Source organism: Macaca thibetana, chromosome 7 (assembly GCF_024542745.1).
Source record: "Macaca thibetana thibetana isolate TM-01 chromosome 7, ASM2454274v1, whole genome shotgun sequence".
NCBI lineage: Eukaryota > Metazoa > Chordata > Mammalia > Primates > Cercopithecidae > Macaca > Macaca thibetana.
This window is the reverse complement of record NC_065584.1, coordinates 119,783,800-119,809,261: the sequence shown is the minus strand read 5'-3', so window position 1 is coordinate 119,809,261 and position 25,462 is coordinate 119,783,800. Positions and strand designations below refer to the sequence as shown.

Sequence of the window (25,462 nt, the reverse complement as noted above, 5' to 3'; positions counted from 1 at the left end):
CTTGAAGCTAGTGGAGTTTAGAGAGGCCACAAAAGATATTATAAGGATTTAGTCATACTATTTCTTGGTTCTTCAGCCATAGAAACCACTGGGTTCTTTATCCCGATTTCTTGACTTGGAACCTATGTGTCAATACTGGTGATTCAGTAATAGAAAGGGAGAAGAGATTGTGCATTTTCATTTTTAGAGGCAAAGTCACTGTTGCATCATTAGTATGTGATGTTAAAATATACAGTACAGTATATTTGGTAAGCTTCAAGAGACCAAGGAGATTGTCTCATCTTGTTTACTTTTGCAGCTTCATCATCTAGCAAGGCCTGGCTAATAATTATTGTTCAAAAAGTGTTTGTCGAAGAACTGACTGAACAAATGAATGTGATAGAAATATTTTATGTGAATTGAAAATATCACTGGGTACATCCAGATTTTAATAAGTCACCTCTTGGATATATGAGTATTTTATAATGGTAATATTTTGGTTTAACATAGCAGCTTACATTATTTTACTAGGGACTAAGAGAACCACTTCTATGGGATAATAACTATACTAAATTTAGTTTAAAAACTCTAGTTATTCCTTGGTGGTGGATTACAGAAATCATGTAGAACTTCAGTAAAACATTTTCTAATGAAAGAATGCTAATAAATGATAAGGTATACTCCCCACATAAAGAGAGTGGTCATAAGTCATTAAGATGCGACTAGAAGGTTCGTTTGGTGGAAAGTTGTTAGAAAGGGTCATTAGCACACAGTAGAAAGGAGAGTGCTCCCCAGCACTGATGCCAGACGTATGCCAGACAGATAGGAGATTTTTTTACTCTCAATATCAAGACTATTTAAATAGTACGGCTTATATTTAATGCAAATCATAGGTTTTTTTGTTTTGCTGCTTGGTTTTTTTTTTGTTTGTTTGTTTTAATTTCAGGTTTGATTAGACAAATTTGTAAGTTACTCAGCCTTTCTTAGAGTTGGACCTTCTTAAGGCTTGTCTGCAGCTTTGGAATTTTACTAGTTCTCAGTGCCCTTGGAACTTTCCTAATAATAACTGCAAGCATAATAAACCTATATGTGACTTCTTTTTGTTCATGGGCCTAAGGAAAAGCCTTATATTGCTTTTTCTGTATTCTTGAGAAATTCTCTAAACACAATGTTTTTATTCCTTCCACTTAAAGGCAAAGAGTTGGGGGAGCCCAATTTTGTTGCATACATTTTTGTTTACTACTTTGTGACTGAATCTAGCTTTGAATCTAAAGCTAGTGTCATTCCCCAAATTTACAATAATCTTAATGTTATTTTTTTGTAAGAGTTTTGGCATTCTTAGAAATCCTATGCCTTATGATAACATTTTTGAAATGACTTTAAACATGTTTTAAGCAGAAATATAATTAGTTTTCCTTACCTTGCAAACTATTTTGGAATTAAAGTTTTTTGTATGGATTTTTTGGGACCAAATAAGATAGCATTTATGCTAATTTCAAACTTCTTTCTTGTTTTTTGTGTTTTCCTATTTTCAGCTTTCTAAGAAGTATGGAGTACATGTTTGTGGAGAAGGTGGAGAGTATGAAACTTTCACTTTGGATTGCCCTCTATTTAAGAAGAAAATAATTGTGTAAGATATCATTTCAGCATTTTCTTTTTTTTTCCCATAAATTTAAGTGATGGAAGCAACTTAACATTAAGCTTGAGGCAACTTTTGTTGGGAAAAATAGAACATGTCCTCTAAGTTCACAAACACTCAATTTGTTTAATACCAGTGAAGTCGTCTGAATACCTAAATCAATACCTGACAAGACGAGGCCTTCATAGAAGACTATAAACTTTTTAGACATTGCACTTTCGTTTACTTGCTGATTATGGCCTGCAGTAAAACTGGTACCTACACACTGACACTTTTATCCTTTCATGAAGTGTGAATTGCCTGTATTATTTATCTTTCATTACAGCTACATTTGATAAACTGCCATATCAGTAGCCTGTGGGTTCCATTAACTCCATCCTCTTTTTTCTTTTTCCTGGCTTTAACAACTTAGAATGGTAATGCTAAACGTTTCTCTTCAGTTATTTGGGGTTATTTTTACAAATAAACTTTGTTTTAAAATGAATTTAGTTGATGGTGAGTAGTATGATTTGTTTGCCATAAATTGTTAAAATTAGTGTAGTGAAAAACAGAAACTTTCTTCAGTTTGTTACCTTATTATCCATGCTCTAATTTATGTTGCTCTTTTTATATGCTAAGAGAACTTTGTCTGCTTTTCTTAAGCCTGTATGCATTGTGGAAAAGATTGATTGAATGGAAGGCTTCAATATTTCTAACACTAAGACTTAACCTCTTTGTACATAGTAACAATGACGGAAGGCGTGATCTAAGAAAATTAAGACAACAACTCTAGGTGGATTTTCTTAAAAAATGCATTTATTTTGTATAATATGACAAGACATTTTCATTACCATATGCAGTATTCATGCACTCTTGCTTCTTTCATATTATTCTAATTTCTTTTCCATTAATAATCACCATAATCATTATTTATTTGACAAATACTCATCAAGTACCTATTACCTCCAAAGTGTTTTCCTGGGCACCACTGATGTTGAAATAGTTTCTGCCTTCAAAGCAGTGGAAAAAGACATCTGTGTGTAATTATAATACAAGGTGGTAAAAAATAAGTCATAAGTTTATTCATGGGAGAGTACATATTTTTTTTGCCCATGATGATCACAAAACAATTAATGAATCAACTATTGATAAGTTATTACTTCTATGAAATAATACTGTTATATTATTCAAGAAAAACATTTGCATGCTAGGGTGAAATTGTAGTAGAAAATTTGGGATATATTTACTTATTAATATGGGACAAACCAAATTAGAAAAAAAAAAAGCACAGCAATAAGAGGAAAACATGCCAAAGAATAATACTTTCTCCATTTGCCAGACAAATTGAGCACCCAGAGCACCTGAAAGTCTTTATGGGCAACGTGGAATTACAAGACATGTACTGCTTTACTCTACATAACCAGAAGATCTGTTTATCATAGTACTTTAGACCTAGAACATGAATCCTTTTCAACCTCCTCATTTTGTAGACAAGGAAACCTAAGCCTGATAGAGACAGTGGCATGAAGGGAATTACTCATGCTGTTAAAGAGAAGTTGTCAGGGAAGGTGGTTAGAACCCTCTAGTGCTAAAATGAGCTGTTCACTGCAAAGCGTGAGTAGAACTCCGCAAGTTGCTGCCCTGCTCTGTAGGAGTTCTTCCTGTAACCGAAGAGATGGACAGGCAAATCGACAATAAGTGATAGGTGCTACCATGCAGGTGTGTACCTTGTAAACACAAAGGAAACCCTGTCTTTTCATTCTTACTCATTTGTGAGTCAATCACCAATCTCATTCTGATACTTACGCATATTCTTTGCTTATTTTTTTCTTCATAAGCTATGCCTCACTTCAGCTTCATACTTTTCTTTTGTGATACCTTTTCTCTAGATTGCCTTCTCATTTCTTACCACTTTGCTAAATCCTTTCATTTTTATATGCTTTGGCTGCCATTGCCTCCAGTGCTTGTTCCCATACTTGTCAGAGCATACGTTAGGCTATGTGCTAAATATTGTTGGACTAATTTGTAATTTGTTGTTGTTTATTTTTGTTTATATATGCTGTTTTACATACTTATATATATTCCTTTCTTAGGTTATAACTTGAAGTTATAGGTTGGGAAATATCCTCAATTGGCAGAAAAACAATATCACTTAATGTAAACAAAATCTCCCCTCCTCTTTAAAATTGAAATGTCCTAAGCATACCTGCCTGATATACAATAAATGCAAAGATGTGAGTGAACATGTTTTGTGCATTCTAAAACTGTATGTGAATGAAAGTTATATTATTTAGATACAGTCTTCCATATAATACAATTAAAAGATGAGCTTGGTTCCTATAACTGTGTTTTAACAATTAAGTATTAATAATTTTGGATCCAATCATTTAGAATTCATTTTGGGGACAAATTTAATAACTTTTGTTACATTTGATGTAATAGTGGTCTGCCACAGTTAGCATGCAACTAATCATTTATTAGGAATCCCATTTCAAACATCTGATTCAAATGACATTTTATTTTTTATAAAAAAAAGACTACCTCTAAGGTGAGAAAAAATAAATTTTTACATGCAGATTTCTTTGATTATAATTAGATATCTTTTTTTGGTGGGGAGGGGCCAGGTGGGCCAATGTGATCATCAGGATCCTTAGAAGAAAGAGGCAGGAGGGTCCGAGTCAGAGAAGGGGATGTAACAACAAAAGTAGACTAGAGAGACGTGGAGCCATGAGCCAAGAAATGTGGGAAGCTTCTAAAAGCTAGAAAAAGCAAGGAACAGATTCTCCTTTAAAGTCCCAAGAGAGTATGCAGTTGTACCAACACCTCAGGGTTTTGTTTGTTTGTTTTTAAATTATACTTTTAAGTTCTGGGGTACATGTGCAGAACGTGCAGGTTTGTTACCATAGGTATACACATGCCGTGGTGGTTTGCTGCACCCATCAACCCATCACCTACATTAGGTATTTCTCCTAATGTTATCCTTCCCCTAGCCTCCCACCCCTGACAGGCACTGGTGTGTGATGTTCCCCTCCCTGTGTCCATGTGTTCTCATTGTTCAACTCCCACTTATGAGTGAGAACATGCAGTGTTTGGTTTTCTGTTTTTGTGATAGTTTGCTGAGAATGATGGCTTCCAGCTTCATCCACGTCCCTGAAAGGACATGAACTCATCCTTCTTTCTGGCTGCATGGTATTCCATGGTGTATATGTGCCACATTTTCTTTATCCAGTCTGTTGTTCATGGACATTTGGGTTGGTTCCAAGTCTTTGCTATTGTGAATAGTGCCGCAGTAAACATACGTGTGCATGTGTCTTTATAGTAGAATGATTTATAATCGTTTGGGTATATACCTAGTAATGAGATTGCTGGGTCAAATCGTATTTCTAGTTCTAGATCCTTGAGGAATGGCCACACTGTCTTCCACAATGGTTGGACTAATTTATACTCCCACCAACAGTGTAAAAGTGTTCCTATTTCTCCACATCCTCTCCAACATCTGTTGTTTCCCGACTTTTCAGTGATTGCCAATCTTAACTGGCGTGAGATGGTATCTCATTGTGGTTTTGATTGTCATTTCTCACCAGTGATAATGAGCATTTTTTCATATGTCTGTTGACTGCATAGATGTCTTCTTTTGAGAAGTGTCTGTTTATATCCTTTGCCCACTTTTTGATGGGTTTGTTTTTTTCTTGTGAATTTGTTTAAGTTCTTTGTAGATTCCACGATTGAAACTGTTTTCTATAATAAACTAATTTAGAGACATCAATTTGGTTCTATAAGTTTATTATGCCAGGTTCAGTGGCTCACGTTTGTAATCATAACCCTTTGGGCAGGGCAAGAAGATCGCTTGAGGCCAGGAGTTTGAGGCTGCAGTCGTCTATAATTGCACCACAGAACTCCAACCTGGGCAACATTGCAAGACCCTGTCTCTTAAAAAAAAATACAATGTGAATAACAATAAAAAATAATAAATAAATTGAAGTTTATTATGAGATACTTTTTGCCCAAATTCCAATTAACATTTTAAAATGTTTTTAGGAAAGACTAGTATAACAGCCTTTGTCTGGAAATAATTTTTTACATTTTTACCTAGAACAGTTTACAAGTCACTTTTTGTGTCCATTAATATATGAAGTCATTCACTTCTAGATACAAATTATGACATGAGAAAATGAGCTTTTTCCCTCAGAAGCCCTCCTGAGAAGAATTATAGCCTAACTTTTAAGAGAAAAGGATAATTGTAGGTCCTCAAATTAGAAACCTGCTCTCTTATTACTTAGTTTACATATATATGTATGTTAATAACTAAAGTCTTAAGGTTCTATTAATGAAAGTCATCATTTTCTTCTCTTGGTTTGTGTATATGTTTTTATGTCAGTATTTGAGACAATTCTGTAGTTCTATTTTATTCATCAATATCACTGTATTACTGCTGCAAAGTTGCCACATAAATGGGATGGATAGATGATGGATGGATGGATGGATGGATGGATGGATGGATGGATGGATGGATGGATGGAAGAATAAGAATGAAAAAAGAAAGGAAGAACCAAATCCTATGGTTAAAACACTTTATCCTCATTTTCATCTCCATCTACTCGTATTTTCTGCCCCTCAAGGCGTAACTCGGTACAGAACACAGTAATGCAGTGTTTCAAAATGAGGATAAAGCAAGTACTTTATCTTATTTGCTTTCTTACACTGATTCTGTATCATCTGAGAATGTATTTACATTTATGAGCTATTTTCCTTATATTTAAATTTTCAGTCCTACTAATCTTTATTTTTATTATGGTAGAGATATCATATAGTGTTATTGGTATATATATATATATATATATGCATACATGAATATGTTTATATATGCAGTATGCATGTATGAGAAAGTGTATACAGTCATGAGACGCTTAACAATGTGGAAACATTCTGATAAATGCATTGTTAGGCAATTTTGTCATTTCACAAGCACCAGAGTGTACTTACACAAATATAGATGGTATAGCCTACTACACACCTAGGCCATATGCTCCTAGACTACAAACCTGGACACCATATTACTGTACTGGAGACTGAATAACTGTAACACAGTGGTAAATAATTGTATATTTAAATGTATCTAAGCATAGAAAAGGTATAGTAAAAATATCATATGAAAACACTTTTAAATGGTACACCTGTATAGGGCACTTAACATGAATGGAGCTTACAGGACTGGAAGTTGCTCTGGGTGAGTCAGTGAGTGAGTGGTGAGTGACTGTGAAGACCTAGGACATTACTGTACACTACTGTAGACTTTAAAAGCACTGTACACTTAGGCTACACTAAATTCCTTTTAAAAATAAAATTATACTACAACATTATGACAGCTATGATGTCACTAGGTGATAGGAATTTTTCAGCTCCATTATAATCTTATGGCACCACCGTAATACCCAGACGGCCTTTAACCAAAAATAGCATTGTGTGGTGCATGACTATATTCACATGAAGATAGGTAATTGAAAAATCATCGCGAGTTTCTGATAGTTTCACTAATTAGTGTGCAATTGTGAGGATAGTTAACAAAGTTTAACTGTACATTCATTTATTCAACAAATATATAATGAATATTAGACAGTGTACTTTATACAGAGCTCCGGGTGGGGTAGAACAGGGACAGGCAGACAAAGATGAACAAAACTGGTTCCTCTCTCAGAAGAAAGGCACACACACACGTAATTATAATGTAGTGGATGTGTTATGAAAGGGCTATAAATGGGATACTAAGCACATAAAGGAGAAAACTAGCAGTGTCTGAGGATGTCAGGGAAGGCTTCATGGAAATAACATTTGAGATGTCTGAGGATAAGTGTGAGTCCGTCGGGGATATCTGTATACCTTTTAGTGAATACAGAAACCATATGTTTGAGCAAGAGAGGTAAACAGTAGTTCAGTCCCAGCCTAGCATAGTTGTCCTTTGAGAGGAGAGGTGGAGACAAAGACCATGGCTGAGTCTCAAGAGGGAATACCATTTTTTTTGTTTTTGAGGTGAGAGGTAGGGCCCGACCCCACACCTCAGGAGGCTGGTATCAAGGAAGAGAGGCCCAAGTCAAACCCAGCTGCCCATTTAATGTTGTTAAGTAGGGGTGAGCCTAGTGTAGTAATGGAAGAGAACATGGGCCTGCTCTTGGCTGTGGAAAAGACCTAGCTATGTGACAGGCGGTAACTGCTGCACTGATTAATGGAGAAAGGAAAGGAGGACAGCCAGCTGGGAAGCATTTTTGCTGTGGCACAATTGTCTTAGTTTTCTGGATTAATCTGAGGATATTCTGACAGATTCTGCTTTCAGGATTCAGAGAAATCCATGAAGCAGAGATCAGAGTTCCTTGAAATTTGAATATCATTGTGATACTATATGAGAGAGAAGAGCAATAGTGAGTGGTATTATTCTGCTTGAAACTAAAAGCTGTTCATTTGACATCTAGTCTCTCCTGGTTGACTCTTGCTTTGTATAAGTGAATGAAATGATGTTAGTCAATTAGAGATTATGAATTTAATAGAATTTATAAAAACCACAGTCTTCTTCATTTAGTGCTCAGAATGTCATATATTCTCTCTGGATAATAATCCTGCTTCAGATCATTTAAGCTATTTGCTGTCTTACCTCTGTTTCTAGTGGGGATAACTGATGTGAGAAGGGAGGACCTAAAACCCTTTCTACTGAGATAGTATGAGTTCAGATTAATTATAGTTTTGGCACACCCCATTGTCAAGAATATCAAAACCAAGCTGCCTGAATTAGACATAGTTAAGGCTCAGGGTCAATGTCCAAGGCTAAGGTCTGGAACAGATATATTGACATTTAATTTAAGAGTAAGATTGTATAATAGGAATTGAGGTTTGATTCAAGAGCCAAGATAGGACCAGAGCAGGCAACTGTGGAGGAAATGGAAAAATGGTAAGACTAGGGCTAACAAACCAAGTTGGGGTCAAGCCAGAGGGGCAGGTGGTAGCAAGCAGGAGGGCCTTGTCTGTACTTTCTCTTTGTGCTGCTCCTCCTCATCATACCTGGAGGCATTGTTGGTTGATGTAGACTGTGAAGGCAAATTATATGTTTCCATCAGGATGCTGAATCTTTAATGATTCTATGTCTGTTATAAGTTGCTTTCCTTTTAATGTCATGGAAGCCTTTTTAATGTTATTTTTTCTAAGCATTAGAAAGAGACGTATTTGATACTAAAGGTTCATGAATGATAATTGGGGTTTCTTATCATCAAATGTACTTTTTTCTTGATCTTTCAAGTGGAAAGTAAACATTTTGCTTATGAAAGTTTAATAATTTGGATCCAAATATTTTGAGATTTCTTCTGTTGCCACCGAGTAACTTTACATGATACAAGTCAATTCAAAAATATTTTTACATTAGCGACAAAAAGTCAATGTCAGGATTTATTTTGCTGTACTATAATGATCAAAAGGCTAACTATTAAAATAAACAACAGAAGTATTTCCCAAGGCATTAAAGTGATATGAGGAATTTCTATTTTTAAATTTTCAGTTGAAGTTCAAAACATTATTACTCTCAATAAATAATAAAAAATAATTAGTTATTAGAACTTTACACATAATCTTAGTTATTCATATGTGTTTTACAGGGTATCTTTGATAAAAATCAAGTTAATTTGCATGTATCCACATGGTGCCAGCATGCAGTTCATACCATTTTACCTGAATGTGGTAATTACTATGTCAGACAATCAATTTTAATAGCAATGATACTGCAGTGTGAAGAGTTCATCTAGAGCTTAAAACCATCACCAGTACTGCTTTTCTGAAGGATAATTGAGACTTTGTGTGAAACACTGAATGAATTACCTCTTGAAAATGAAAAGAATAATGAAGATAAAGCACTAATGTTTAATGCTTAGCCTATGCCAAGCAAATATGTGAAAATGAAATTGAACAGGAATTTAAGTCTTAAAATTGTTCAGAGAGCTTTGAGTGAACCTGAAAGTTGAACTCTTATGTTCTTATGAAGATAGAAAGCCTCATTGTTTTTTCTTAAAAGCTTGAACCTTTTCCCAGTGAAATATTGGATTATTAAAAATATTTATTAATCACTACATGTTGTATACCAATGGAAATAAATATACAACAAGAATGTTCAGTCTCTTCTAGTCAGTAGGAGTGATTTGTCACAATTTTTGTAGCAGATAAATGTATTATAAAATTCTTGTATTTCAGGGATTCGTCAGAAGTAGTCATGCATTCAGCTGATGCATTTGCACCTGTGGCCTATCTACGCTTCTTAGAATTGCACTTGGAGGACAAGGCAAGTAAATCTAAGACTCACAGTGATTTTGATAGAAAACTGAGATATACGCATTGGCTTTGCATATATAATTCTGTAACAACAGATGACAGGAAAAAGAAAATTGATTTTTATCATTAGTGTTTTTTTTTTCCAGCTCCTCAGTCAATAACTAAGAATTTTACAAATGCTTATAGTTTTGAGAGTTATATATGATACAAAAGATATTACACTCATGAAAAGTTTGCAGGTCAGTTAAAAAGGGAATAGTATATACATTAAACAATGAGAGGACAATATAAAACCAAATATTAAATCATCTAGCAGGATCACATTTAAGTTACCGTACATAAGCATTAGGGGAAGGGTTTGAGGCTAAATTGGATCGTCATTATTCAAAGGTTAAGAGAGGAAAAGGAGAAATGAAACCTTTACAAAAATATCCAGGAAAAGAGAAGTACAAATGGAAGATGAAAGTGAAGCAAAATTACAATAAAGAGTTTTATTTTAAATATGCTGTCAAGATAACAGTAAAATTTTAATTTAAAGATACCTTGTGGAATAAAGTTCTGGATTATATTCCTTGATTGAGAGGTCTGATCCTTCAGATGTTGCTTTATATTAATTACCATAAAAATGATAGCTGAAATTATGTGAAGAAATGAGTGTAGTGACAGAAACGGATTAGAAAATGTCTTATGTATAATTAGTGTTCTTTCCCCCAAGTCTTGAGGCACACCCACAGTTACATATTTTACATCATAGGAAATCTGAAGGAGTAAGAGGATTAACAAGAATTCGGCAAAAGTAGGAAAAGAATGGTAATGCCAAAAATCTCAAGATGAGAGGGTTTCTGCAGGAGAGGATAATTGTTGGTGCCAGTTCTTCAGAAGAATGACAGTGGGCAGGATTGAAAATAGGTTGTGGAATTGGGCTGGATGATGACTATTGGTGGCCTTTTATCAAAAAGCTGGTAACCCCCACAAGAATAAAGTTACACTATCCAAATGTTTTTCAGGTTTACTTGAACCCCTAACTTGTAGTTTTCTGCTACTTTTGCTACCACGTACACATACACAAAGTCAAAAGCACTGAATTCATGTGTAGACACTCCAGCCATTCTATGTTCCACTCTACCCGAATAGCTCACTGTTCACCTTGTTGTTTTGATATTTCATTAGTCTTCGGTATGATACCTCAAAGAAGTAATACTGTTATCTGAAATAGGCTGCGAAGATAACAGTATTTTAGATAACAGTATTACATCATTGAAGTGTCATATTCACTGACACTGAATAAATATGGTGCATTTTCCTTCTTTTTTTTTCAGGTGTCCTCAGTGCCTGACAACTACAGAACATCTAATTATATATATAATTTTTGAAAAGTGTTTCGGAACATTGTTCATTAAACCACCATTTCTGTACAAAAAAATTGCACAGTATTTTCTCAGTTACTATGACAGTTTTTTCTTTTTTTTCTTACAACTCCTTTTTTTTAGAAAAACATACTTTCAATAGAAGAAGTTAATGGAACCATTTATTAATTGGGAAAATGTCAATGGCGTGTTCTTTAATAGTGCCAACTTTTTTGGGGTTCACTCTCTTTTGTTAACACATCTTCCCTATGACCTTTTTTTTCTTTTATTTCATCTATAAACCCCATTTCTGTAGCATTTCTTTTTTTATCACACTAGTTTCTTTCCCTCCTCTCTTTCCTGCTGCATTCCCTACCAATAATGTCATGATGGAGAGGCATTTGAAAATGATGAAAAGATGGTCACTTTATTTAGCCAGTCAAGCTTATTCTATTGGGTGTCGCCAAAGTGATTTATCATTTTTGTTTTAAATGTATTCATGGTTGAAGAGTTTCAACATTATTGGACAATTATGAGGCATGTCCTTAACTCTTACAAGTTATTTTATCACTGATTTTTAAAATGCTGTTTTTCAGTATTACCTATGTTGACCTTAGAAAACTTTTAGTAAAAAATAAACTTTATGTTTTAGAACAGTTTTAAGTTCACAGCGAAAACAGAGCAGAAGATATGGAGATTTCCCATATACCCTCTACCTCCACACATTCACAGCCTCCCCTACTGTCAATGTCCTATAATAGAGTGGTACATTTGTTACAACTGATGAAACCTACATTGACACGTTATTATCACCCGAAGTCCATAGTTTACATGAGGGTTCATTCTTGGTGTTGTACATAATATGGGTTTTGACAAATGCATGATGACATTTGTCAACCATTATAGTATTATACAGAATAATTTCACTGCCTTAAAAAGTCCTCTGTGTTTTACTTATTCATCCCTCCCTCTCCTTTAACCCTTAGCAACTGATCTTTTTACTGTGTACATAGTTTTGCTTTTACCAGAATGTTATATAGTTGAAATCATACAGTATATAGCTTTTTAGATTGGCTTCTTTCATGTATTAAGATGCATTTAGGTTTCTCTATATCTTGTCATGTATATGTAGCTTTTTTTTTTTTTTTTTAGTGTAGAATAAAATTTTATTGTCTGGTTCTACCACATTTCATTTGTCCATGCACCTACTGAAGAACATCTGAGTCGCTTCCATGTTTTGGCGATTATGAATAAAGCGACTATAAACATCCATGAACAGGTTTTTGTGTGAAGATAAGTTTTTAAGTTTTCAGGTGTGTAAATACCAAGGAGCACAATTACTGGATCATATGGTAAGATTATGTTTAGCTTTGTAAAAAACTGCCACACTGTTTTCCAAAGTAGTTGTACTATTTTGTATTCCCACCAACAATGAATAAGAGTTTCTGCTGTTCCACCTCCCAACCAGCATTGAGCATTGTAGGTATTTTGGACTTTTGCCATTGTGGTAGGTCTGAAGTGTTCTCTCGTTGTTGTTTTAGTTTGCAACTCCCTAAAGATATATAATGTTGAGCATCTTGTCATGTTTATTTGCCATCTGTGTATCTCCTTTGGTGAAGTGTCTCTTCAAATCTTTTGACTATTTTTAATTGGGGTTTTTTTCTTATTATTGAGTTTTAAGAGTTCTTTGTATATTTTGGATAACAGTTCTTTATCAAATATGTATTTGCAAATATGTTCTGCCATTCTATGTTGTGTCTTTTCATTCTCTTAGCAGTGTCTTTTACAAAGCACAAGTTTTTAATTTTAAGGAACTCCAGCTTATCAATTCTTTTTTTCTAGTATTACACTTCTAATGTTATATCTAAAAAATCATTGCAAAATCCAAAGTCATCTGGATTTTCTCCTAAATTTCCTTGTTGAAGTTTGATAGCTTTGTGCTTTACGTTTATGTTTGTGATACATTCTGAATTCATTTTTGTAAAGGACATAACGTCTATGTATAGATTCATTTTTTAAAACATAGTTATTCAATTGTTCCAGCACCATTTCTTGACAAGACTATCTTTTCTCCTTTTTGCCTTGTTCTTTTGTATATTTGTGTGGTCTATTTCTGAGCTCTCTAGTCTGTTCCACTGATGGATTTGTCTCTTTTGCACATACCACAGTCTTGATAACTGTAGCTTTGCAGTAAATATTCAAGTCAGATAGTGTTCATTTCCAACTTTTTTCTTCTTCCATATTGTATTGACCATTCTGGATTTTTTTTCTCTTCATAAAAACTTTACAATCAGTTTTTCCATATCCACAAAAAAAAAAACTTGCTTGGATTTTGACTGAAATTGAAGATCAATTTGGGAAGAATTGACCTCACGACAATATTGAGTCTTTATCCATGAACATGGAATATCACTTTGTTTAGTTCTTTGATTTCATTCATTGGAATTTTGTTTAGGCACCTTTTTTCTCTTCATTGTTATGGCTTAATATGTTACATGTTGGCTCAATTAGGACTATTTGGGATTTTTCTAATTTTTTTTTTTCATATAACAGGCTTGAAGGTGGTATTCTTGGTGTGAATTCAGAGTTAGTTGATATGCCTATCTCTCAGTCACAGGGTCCAGGGCTAAACTTTCACAAGTCACCAGCTTTACTCCTAAACTAACCCACGTGGTAGAGAAGGAATTCTTTAGACAGAAAATGAAGTATGATTACCAAAAGAAAGATGAATAAATGCTGGAGAACAAAAATGTCAGGTACTCTTCTACATGTTTTATCAAAATCACATTGTATTTCAGACATATCTTAAATTAACATTCCACCCTAAATATTAGTAATATCTAAAATGCAGTACCCTGAATACCACTCTGAAAATCAATCTGTTTTCTAAATTGCATCAGTTTTCATTTGCTTTGTAACACATTTGCAATCTAGCTTGACCTTAATTACTTTGATGAACTGCTATTGGCCTTTTTTCATTCTTCATAATCCTTAATGCCTTTCCTTGATAATATGGGCCACCATCTCTTTGAAAATTTCCCCTATAATGGTCATATGCCTCTGTACTAGTCTGACTTTTTTTCTGCCTGTCTTGAGATTTCTCCTGTCTTCTTCAGTAGCTTCTCTTCTTTTTACCTCCAGCATGCACATATGCTGCAAGTTCTTTTTATAGGTCCATTCTTTTCTTTTGCAATATTTTCTTTTTCTGGAATTATGTATTTTTTACAAGTTTAATTTTCACCTCTTTTTCCAGATGATTCTCAAGTCACTCTCTTTCTAGTCTTTCTACTAATATCTACTTTCTCCATAACTCAAGGTTCTTATTTCTGACTAGCTGCTGCACATGGCTGCCAATACATGTCATTCTCATTATATACAAAACTTGAACTCATTTTCCCCTCTAAGTGTCTTTATTCCCTATTTTTGTTATTTAACACAACTCTTCTCCTCACAGTAACTCAAGCACAGAATGTTGGAATCATCTCTTAAGCTATCCTCTCATTTACTATGAATATTCAACAGATTATCTAATCTTTTATATTCTAGTCCTAATAGGTATCTTACATATTTCTATCCCCATGCTTATCGCTCATTAAATTTGTGTCTTGCCCAACTCTTGGACAAGATACAACTAATTCAAATCCTTGCTTTCATATTCTCTATATTCAGTTTCACTGCCATATAGGTTTTCTTTCTAGTGTATGACTCCCTGCGCAAAATTCCACAATAGTGCTTCATTATTTTCTAAGTGAATAAGATGATTAGCCATGAATGGAAGGCTATCTGACATATGGCCATAGCATCCTTTTTCAGTCCTGCTCCCAGGATTCCCCTACATGTCCACTTTGCTCTAGTAATACTGAACCAATGGCCACTCCCTGATTATGCCTTCGCTTCTCTCCTTCCTTGCTTTATTCTGTCCTACCAGCTTTCCTTTCTTCTTCTCTCCTTAACTACTTAATCCTACAGACTATGCAAGATTGAACTCAAATACTCTTATACCTTTAGTCACAAGAGATGAACTGCCCTGTCAATTTGTTTCTCTTTCTTTCTTGCTGCAAATAAGCTTATTTATTCTGCTTTATGTTAGTTATAGTTGTTTAAGGACTTATTCTTTCTACTAGGTTACATACAGATGTCTTGACTACTGTTCTATTTTCATCTTCATAACCTCTGTAACAGCTATTAGTTCTACAATAAGAACTTTTTAATTTATTTGGTTGTTATTTTCATACTTTATTTTTTTATTCATAAAGAATCTTACAGGTGTGTCTCCATTTCACATTATATGACATTTAATTAGTTCCTTTTTTTTCATTTATCTTGTTAGAGAAAAATGCTTTAAGCAAACTAGAATGTAAAATAAAACATTTAAAAATACTGTTAGTGTAAATTTTGATTTATCATTTAGACTTTCACTTTACATATGATGACCCTTAAACTTTTCTATTAAATAATTAATCTACTTAAATTTTACCTTTAAGTTAAAATCTTGAATTATTTATATGAATGTAAAAATGATATCAACTAAACTGCGATTCTAAACAAAATAACCGAATAATAGAAAGCTGTGGGATAAAAATGGAGAAATACATTAAAATTTCTTTGGGGCCCCGACTTTATTGCTTATGGCAAACTTGATAGTAAAATGTACCGTACATCACTGCAGTGACAGGCTTGAGAAAATGAAAAATCCAAAGCTTTACATAAATCAATCAGAATATCATATTAAAATGTATAACCTTTAACAGAAAAATCAGACTTCTACTTGCAACTACCCAGAAGGCTTTTTCTTCCTTATGAGGTTGTTTTAGATTTTCAGTCAGCTTTGTGGAAAATAGTATTTTAAATTAATTATTGGCAAAGCAATGGTGTATATAGAAAGACAAAGTTCACAGGAATTTAACCTCAATTTTATTAATGTTCCCTACTTTCACTTAGTATTTAATTGTGCTTTTGTTGAAATAATTTCCTAAGTACTAATGTATCCTATAATCAGCACTTAAGTTCGTTTCTTGTTGAAATAATTTCATGGGACAATTACGTATTTTATATAATAATAAAAGCACACACTTTTAAAAGTTGTAACTTTTAAAAACATCATCAGTCTGACAGCCCATTCTTGGCTCTTTCATTTTATTTTGCTTTATTTGAGATATATCATCAAAGGTCTTGAAAAACTTTATAATGTTTAGCCATCTCTGTATTTTTATTCTTCTCTTCAATCCAGCATATATCTTGAATACCTACTCTGTTTAAAAAAACTACTAGGTCTACATGGAATCTACTATAAAGGTAGGTAAATTACACAGTAATTCTAGTCTTAACATTAAAATGAAGTTACCACGGTAATCATTATTCCCAATGTTATGATTACAGTGACAGATAACACTAGTTTTGCTAATCTGAACTGACATTGTGGCCATAATATGTTGATTCATGGTAAACAGTGATGTGTGAGTTATTATCCTGTTTTTCTAAAAATGTTGGTGGAGGCCGGGAGCTTATATGTTTATTTATGTATGAATGAGCATAGTAAGAGATGGGCATATAATCACCAGACTGATAGTATTGGATTCGTTGAGGAAGTGAGCAGGAAGGGAGTAAACAGAGAAGCTTAATTCTTTATATATCTGTAATCTGTGACTTCTTACAAAGAGCATATATTTTTAATTTTTTTAATATCTGATTAAGAAAATTAAGAGAGAGCAGTATAGTGAGTTCCAGTGTTAAATAAACACTTAAATGTTATTCTTCAACATTTCACTGGTCTTGGTAGAAAGACAGTAGGGCCCTTTAAAACTTTCCATTGAACTCAGGTGAAAACATTACTCACAATGGAGGATTGAAATCTTAAGTGTAAAAAAAGACCCCTTCAGAAAAGTGTTCACACACACACACACACACACACACACACGCAAGATGATTAAAAGTGTTGGTATGGTAGACCTCTTGAGTATGTTGTGCATGGGAATTTGCTTTCATCGCTCATAGCAACATGTATAAACTCAAGAATCCCATCCATTGAGGTATGCTGCAACTGCCTCTCTACAACCTACAAAATATTTCCTTACAGATAGGACAAAGAAAGTAAGAAGATAAACGATGACTTTCATTTGCCAACATTTGGTTCAGCACAACTTTCCTACCCTGTCTCTCCCCACCCTTGCCCTTAGGCTGAGGAGCAGAAAAGTGATTTGGCAAGCTGGAGCAAGGTATTTACCAGTCTGAAACCTAATGCTGTAAAACTAAATGATACAACTTGGGGCTTGAATGGGTGCTGGGCTGTAGGTACTACTGGGTCACTGTTGCTATAAATGGTCACTGGAGCAGATTAATAAATCAAGGTTTATTAATCAGTTTCACCCATAGTTAAAGGACTACTTGACTCATTTCTGTCTCTAGTAAATGGACTTTGGTAGTAGCAACACCATACCGTGATATCATTTGTGTCGGGAATCAAACTGGGCGACGCAAGGATGGTTTCGGTTTTTGAAGCCTAAATCTATGGAAGACTTACCAGTTTGGGAGAGGATAATAATAAAAGTAACAATCAATGCTTCCAAACTCCAATTGAGTCTCTTTTTTAGCTTTTATATTTACTTAGTTGTTATGCTAACCAATTCAGCTTTTTACTGTTGCTGTTGTTAAGAAATAAAATTTCTGATTGCTGTTTTCATAAAGTCCCAGTTTGGTGATTTCTTATAAAATATAATCCTCATATGATTTATTCATTCAGAACATATTTATTGAGTGCTTATTCTTATATGCATGGCACTATTTAGACATTGGGTGTACAGTAGTGAACTGAACAGCTAAAAAATATTGCTTTCATGGAGCTTGTATTCTTTGGAGTGAGACAGATAGAAAAGTAAATAAAATACATTAGAGGTGTTGGTGAGAAAGTTGCCTCACTACCCATAGATTTGGTGATTGGGTTTTAGGGAATAAGCATAATCTAGGAATCCTGAAGTATTTATAATGACAGATTTAAGCCCAGGTTGAGGGTCATATTACCAGTCTTTTTGATCACGTTGGCAGATGTTAGTTGTGAGTTGTGTTTGAGTTGTGTTTGAGAAAAGGGGTTAAGGTCTTTCCAGTCGCCTGTAGATATAGCCAAAGAGCAATTCAGTGAACTGGAAAAGAGATCAGAAGAAAATATTCAGAATGAAACATGAAGAGAAACAAAGATAGAAAATACACATAAAAGAATTAAGAGGCATGGAAATAGAAGGTCAAAAATATATGTAATTAAAGTGTCAGAAAGACTAGAGGGAGAATGGGGAAAGTGCAATGTTCAAAAACATAGTAGCTAAGAGCCTTCCAAAATTAACAAAACACAAAAGTATAGATTCAAGAAGCGTTATGAACCTCAAACAAAATAAAAATAGATATTTAGACACATAATGGTAAAACTGCTGGAAACAAAAGAAGAAAAAAAAATTGAAAACAGCCAAAGTGGGTTAAAAACAGGCTACTTTCAAAGAAGCAACAATTAGAATAGAAATAGTGAAGACAGTAGTCAATGAAATCAAATTTTGATAGTGCTAAATGAAAATAATTGCCATCCTAGAATTCTGTACCCAGCAATAATATCCTTCAAGAATAAGAGTGGAGGAATTTCCAGGATGACAGTAATCTGTTTGTAAAACTTTATTTCATAGTTCACTTGTAGTTTATCCATTTTGCTGTATGTAATTTTTCTCTCAAGATATAAATACTTAACTCTAGTTAGTAACACGCATGACACAGACTAAATAAAGAGTAATGTCTGCAGCTTACTGGGAAATGCATTAAAAATATAAGATGGATTGATGGCAAATGATAGGTATATGATAAATACAACAAAGTGCTAATTGTAGAGTGTAGGTAGTGGATATATAGGTGGTCTTGTAAAATCCTTTAGGCTTTTCCATATATATACATTTTTTCCTCAAAAAATGTTGGGAAAAAACATGAAGCTAAAAATTTTTTGAACAAAAACTAAGAAAATTTGTTTCCAGAAAATATCCACACCAAAGGACAGTAAAGGCTGTTAAGGAAGAAGGAAATTATTCCAGATAGAATATCAGAGATGCAGGAAAGATCAATGAGGAATGAAAAGAGTAAACATGAGAAAATATAAGCAGATATTAACTATATGTAACAATAACATGATGTCTCTTTGAGTTTAAAATCTACATAGAATTAAATAAAAAGCAGTGCACATAACTGAGGGTGTTAGGGAAGTGGAGTTAAATGGTTAAAGTTTTTGCATTGTATATAAAAAAGGCAAATGTTGAGATTAATAATAAACCTCATAGATGTAGATAACATGTCATAAACTAGGATGACCACTAAAATAATATAAATGAATATAATGTAATCTAATGAAGAAGGAAAAAATAGAATAATGAAAAATAATTTTTAAAAGGCGAAACAAAGTAAAATAAGCATAGAGCAACTAGCAGAAGCAAATCAAGGGTAAGATTATATATTTAAGTGCAAATATATCAATAATTACAATAAATATAAATGCACCACTGTTTCACTTAAAGACAAAAAAAAAATAGATTGACTAGAAAGCAAACCCCAAATCTATGCTCTTTGAAAGAGACACCACTAAAAATAATGGCACAGAAAGAATGAAAGTAAGAGTGCGAAAACATGTGCCATGCAGAAGCTAGGCAAAAGAGAGTTTATATTGATGTCTTTTAACAGAAGACAAAATGAATGAAAAGCATTATTGTAAAGTACACTGCAATATGTTAAAAGGCTCAAGTCTTCAGGAAGATATAACAATTCTTAATTTGTATATATATAATTACCACCTCAAAATGTGTAACAGAAATTGACAGTAGGGGATCTCCTTATGACAAATTTGTAGTCATAATTTGAGATTTTTGCATGCTTCTTTCAAGTATTGATTTTAAAAACAGACAAAATCATCAAGGATATAGAAAATTAAAATAGTGCAATTAGCAAACTTGATTCTACAAACATAGAAACACAATACCCAACAACTGCAGTACACATATTATTTTCAAGGAAACTAGAAATTATACAAAAGTTAGTTATATCCAGGGCCATAATGCAAGTCTACTAATGTCATAGGAATGAAATTATACAGGGAATGTTATCTTACAATAAGATTATGCTAAAAATCAGTAATAAAAAAAGATGGCTAGAAAGAAATACACTAGTAAGATAGCAGAGCGGGAAGTCACTGACCGTATTTCCCCATGGGGACAACAGTATATCCTTCAAAGAGCCTTTATGAGAACTCTAGAAGCTAGTTAAGTCACACTACCCCAGACAAGCTCAGAGTCAAAAACAACCACATTGGGTAAGAAAAGCCATCTTGTGTCAACTGTGATGCCCCCTCCCCAAAAACAGCACAATTCGGTGTGATCAGAAAGATCATGGCTTCTCCCTTGGGAGACCCGTGGAATGCTAAAGGTACATTCCAACTCTGGGGGCAATAACTAAAGGGACTGGTTTCTGTCTCATCAGACTTGGAGTGCAGACAGGCTTCTGGCATACTTTGGATACCTACAAGTTAGAAAGTGAAAAAGAGAGTTTAGAAGCATATTACAATGCCAGAAAACTGGCAATAATAAAGATGGAGGCCAGCAGAGCTTGCCGATTTGGGGGAAAGTGACCAACTCATGGTTTCTCCCACAGGAGGGAAAGAGAAGGGCAGAACATGTGTCCAGTATTCCAGATTTTCAGAGGGCTTCCCAAATGTCTGGTTACTGTCTCTCCTGACTTGGAGTGCTGACAGAACTGACATGTTTTGGATTCCTGAGGGCCACAGAGAACAGAAGAGAATGCTGCAAAGAGAGCTCGGTGGCTTTTAATGGTTCCAGAGAGCCTGTAGCACTGCAAACAGACACTCTGCAGAGTAAGAGATTACAAGCTTCTGAAAAGGAAACTGGCAAACCTCTCTCCTTGTGAAATTACATGCACAAACCCAGGGAAGAAATATCCCCAGAAAAGATTTAAGAGGACCTAAAATTTCTAACTGGGTTGACTGGTGAAGGTCTTCCCCTATGTTAAGCCACTTAATAAAAAGACTGGAAGAGACATTTGCTTTTTCAAATGCAAAAAACGTAACAATAAGACTCATAAAGAAACAGGGAAATATGACCCAATCATAGGCCCAAAATAGATCTTCAGAAACTGGCCCTAAAATGAAAACCTATTAATATGAATTACTTGACAAAGAATTCAAAGTAATCATTTCAAAGCTCAATGTGCTATAAGAAAGCATAGATAAACAACTAAATGAAATCAGGAAAATGATGCATTAACAAAATTAGAAAATCAACAAAGGAATAGAAACTGAAAATAATAGAAAATCTGGAACCAAAGAATTTAATAACTGAACCAAAAAATTCACTGGAGAGGTTCAATAGCAGACTTGGTCAAGCAGAAGAAGGAATCAGGAAACTTGAAGTCAGGTCATTTGAATTTTTTGAGTCAGAGTATAAAAAAGGGAGTAAAAAAGAAAGAACAGTGAAGAACGCCTAAAGAACTTATGGGACATGATCAAGCAGACCAATCTATACAGTATGAGAGTACAAGAAGGATAAGAGAGGGAAAAAAAGAGATGTTATTTAAAGAATGGCTGAAAATTTCCCAAATCTGAGAAATGATGTAGATATCCAAATTCAAGATCAAAGGACTAAATATAAGACAAACCGGCCGGGCACGGTGGCTCACGTCTGTAATCCCAGCACTTTGGGAGGCCAAGACAGGCGGATCACGAGGTCAGGAGATCGAGACCATCCTGGCTAACACGGTGAAACCCCATCTCTACTAAAAATACAAAAAAAAAAAATTAGCCAGGCGTGGTGGCGGGCGCCTGTGGTCCCTGCTACACAGGAGGCTGAGGCAAGAGAATGGTGTGAACCCGGGAGGCGGAGCTTGCAGTGAGCTGAGATCCGGCCACTGCACTCCAGCCTGGGTGACACAGCAAGACTCCGTCTCAAAAAAAAAAAAGACAAACCTATAAAGGCCTGCACTGAGATACATTACAATCAAACTGTTGAAAGTTAGAGATTGACATAGGCAAGAGGGTGGAAAATGAGGTTTCCCAGCTCATATCCCTCAATACTAACAATAACTTGGCAAACATTCACAGACAAAAATGCCCTTGTGGGAGCATTGGGATCCAGGTAGGATGATGCAGAACCCCAGTGATGCCCAAGTCTTTGGACGGCCACTTTGAGAAGACTAGCCTATGCCCCAGTGACAGGCTAGCTGACAGTGGCCTCAGCTGCATGTCAGTAACAGCCCTATTCTCCCGTAGTCTCAGTTCCAGACGCCCTTGGTCTCTGTCCTGCCCGTGATCCCATTTGCCAGGGGACATGGGAGGAATCAGGTTGGTTTATACCTTCATTAGAAGGCCCACAAACTTAGTCCTGGCTGTGGATCCTGAGACCTGTGACTCAGCTGCATCCCTGCTCTGCTGTAGGGAGAAGTCCTGCCTACCCAAGGACCTGGTAGGAGATATGCCTGTTCATTCCTCCAGTGGCAGGCCTGTTGACCTCACACCCAATTGTGTAAAATAAAGTGGCCCTTAACTGGGCTCTAGCCCCAATCTACCATAGCCCAGAGACAGTCCTGCCAATCCAGGGACCCTCTGGGAGACACACCCATATATGCCCCCAATAACAGGCACACTGTTGAGGTATCTGGCTATAGACCTTAAACTGGTCCTGTGACTTATTTCCATTTCCACTCTGCTATGGCCTGGGGGCAGTGCTACCCACATATGTTACCTTCAAAAGACATCTATTTATAACCCTGGTAACAGGCCTGCTGAACTCATACCCTACTGCAATGCTGAAGCAGCCCTGTGACTTGGCTCTATCCGCCATCTATTGTGGTTAATAGGCAGTCTAGTAGGAGCCATGCCTATTAATACCCTACTAATGGACCTGCCATCTGCAGACCCAGAAGTCCTCTTGCGACCCAGCTCCAACCTTGCTTGACCATGGTTCCAGAAGTAGTCACATCTGATGCGTACCAGGCAGGAATTGTGCCCACCTGTGCCTGCAGTAACAGGCCCTTCAACTGTGTACCTGACTGCAGACCCAGCAGCATCCATGTGACCCAGCTCTGGCCCCAGTTAATCATGATCTTGGAGGCAACCCTATCAATCTGGGGACCCAGCAGGAGGAGTTTTTTACCTGCAAAAACCAGTCTGTAAAGACTGGAGAAGGTGTTTGCTCTTTCAGACGCATAGACAACAATGCAAGGCTACATGGATTGCAAAAAATCAAGCAAACATAACCAAAGGAAATGAATAAAGCTCCAATAACCAGCCCTAAAGCATGGAAATGCATGAACTGCTTGACAGAGGATTCAGAATAACCATTTTAAAGAAGTTTAATAAGCTGTAAGAGAACAAAGACAACTAAATGAAGCCAGGAAAACAACACATGAATAAAATGGGAAGTTTAATTTTGAAAAAAATATAGAAACCTTAAAAAAAGAACCAGATGGAAATCCTGGAATTGAAGAATACAATGACTGAACTGAAAAACTTAGAAAATGACTTCAAAAACAGACACAATGAGACTCTCTGAAGGAAGCGGACTGCTCCTGCAGGACCCAGGAGTCCCCCCTCCCCGCCGAAGGAAAAAAGAAAACTGTGAGTGCCCCAACTGCAGAAGTAGCAAAGGGAGAGCTTCCTCTCCCAAACATGCACCTCCACTGGATAAACTGAAGGTCTGTTTATGGGAGAAGTTTCCGACTTTAGCTGGAGCTGAGTCAATTTGGAGAGCCAAGCGAAATACAGGGGTGGAGGAAGCAGCAGAAAGGCCTTGGGAGCTCAATGGGTCCCCTAGCAGGCCATTCCTGCCTGGCACCATAGGGATCCAATGGGAGAGGAACAGGGAGTAAAACTACACAGGGAGAAGCAAATTTCTAGCTGAACTTTGTAACAATTTGAACAGGGTGAGAAGCCTTCTGGACAGAACGTGGGGAATGGCCCAAATCTGGTGTGCAGACTCCACAAGCAGGAGAAGAACCAAGCCCTTTTCTTTCACAGCTGGGAGGCAGACAGCCTGAAGTAGATTTTCAAGCCTGTATTGCTCTCTGCCTGGAAGCGCTTTTGGGGGTGTTGAGGGGGGCATGGTGGGAGTGAGACCTGCCCTTGGGTTTGCTAGGAGCTGGGTGAGGCCTGTGACTGCCAGCTTTCCCCCAACTGTCTAACAACCTGCATGACTCAGCAGAAGCAGCCATAATCCTCCTAGGCACACAACTCCAGTGACCTGAGATTCTCACCCCCATCCACCACAGCAGCCACAGCAAGGCCCGCCCAAGGAGAGTCTGAGCTCATACATGCCTAGCCCCACCCCTACCTGATGGTCCTTCCCTACCCAACCTGGTAGCAGAAGACAAAGGGTATATAATCTTGGGAGTTCTGGGGCCCCGCCCACCACCACTTCCTCCTCATAATAACACAGCTGATGCTCTCTGAAAAGTGCCACCTACTGGCAGGAGGCCAACCAACACAAAAATAGAACGTTAAACCACCAAAGCTAAGAATCTCATGGAGTCCATTGCACCCCCCACCACCTCCACCAGAACAGGTGTTGGTATCCCTGGCTGAGAGACCCATAGATGGTTCACATCACAGGACTCTGCAGACAACTCCCAATACCAGCCCAGAGCCAGGTAGACTTGCTGTGTGGCTAGACCCAGAAGACAGACAACCATCACTGCAGTTTGGCTCACAGGAATCCACATCCATAGGAAAAGGGGGAGAGTACTACATCAAAGGAACATTCCATGGGACAAAAGAATCTGAACAACAGCCTTCAGCCCTAGACCTTCCCTCTGACAGAGCTTACCCAAATGAGAAGCAACCAGAAAACCAACCCTGGTAATATGACAAAACAAGGCTCTTCATTGCCTCCAAAAAAATCACACGGTCACCAGTAATGGCTCCAAACGAAGAAGAAATCCCTGATTTACCTGAAAAAGAATTCAGGAGGTTAGCTACTAAGCCAATCAGAGAGGGACCACAGAAAGGCAATGCCCAATGCAAGGAGATCTAAAATATGATACAAGAAGTGAAAGGAGAAATATTCAAGGAAATAGATAGCTTAAAAAGAAAACAATCAAAAATTCTGAAAACATTGGACACACTGTTAGAAATGTGAAATACTCTGGAAAGTCTCAGCAATAGAATTGAACAAGTAGAAGAAAGAAATTCAGAGCTCAA

At 36.0% G+C, this 25,462-nt stretch overlaps 1 protein-coding gene across 2 annotated transcripts in view; it reads left to right on the top strand.

Annotated features, from left to right (window-relative positions):
* DPH6 (diphthamine biosynthesis 6) overlaps window positions 1-25,462 on the top strand; it is a 338,217-nt gene that overhangs the window by 169,208 nt on the left and 143,547 nt on the right. Inside the window, exons 7-9 of one of the 2 annotated variants that reach the window (XM_050797576.1) lie at window positions 1,515-1,609; window positions 9,821-9,908; window positions 11,218-12,516. In XM_050797576.1, the coding sequence (XP_050653533.1) occupies window positions 1,515-1,609; window positions 9,821-9,908; window positions 11,218-11,271 (237 nt within the window). In that variant the 3' untranslated portion in view covers window positions 11,272-12,516. Of the gene's footprint in view, window positions 1-1,514; window positions 1,610-9,820; window positions 9,909-11,217; window positions 12,517-25,462 lie in introns of those variants that run through there. The other variant, XR_007727317.1, reaches the window with a different exon arrangement.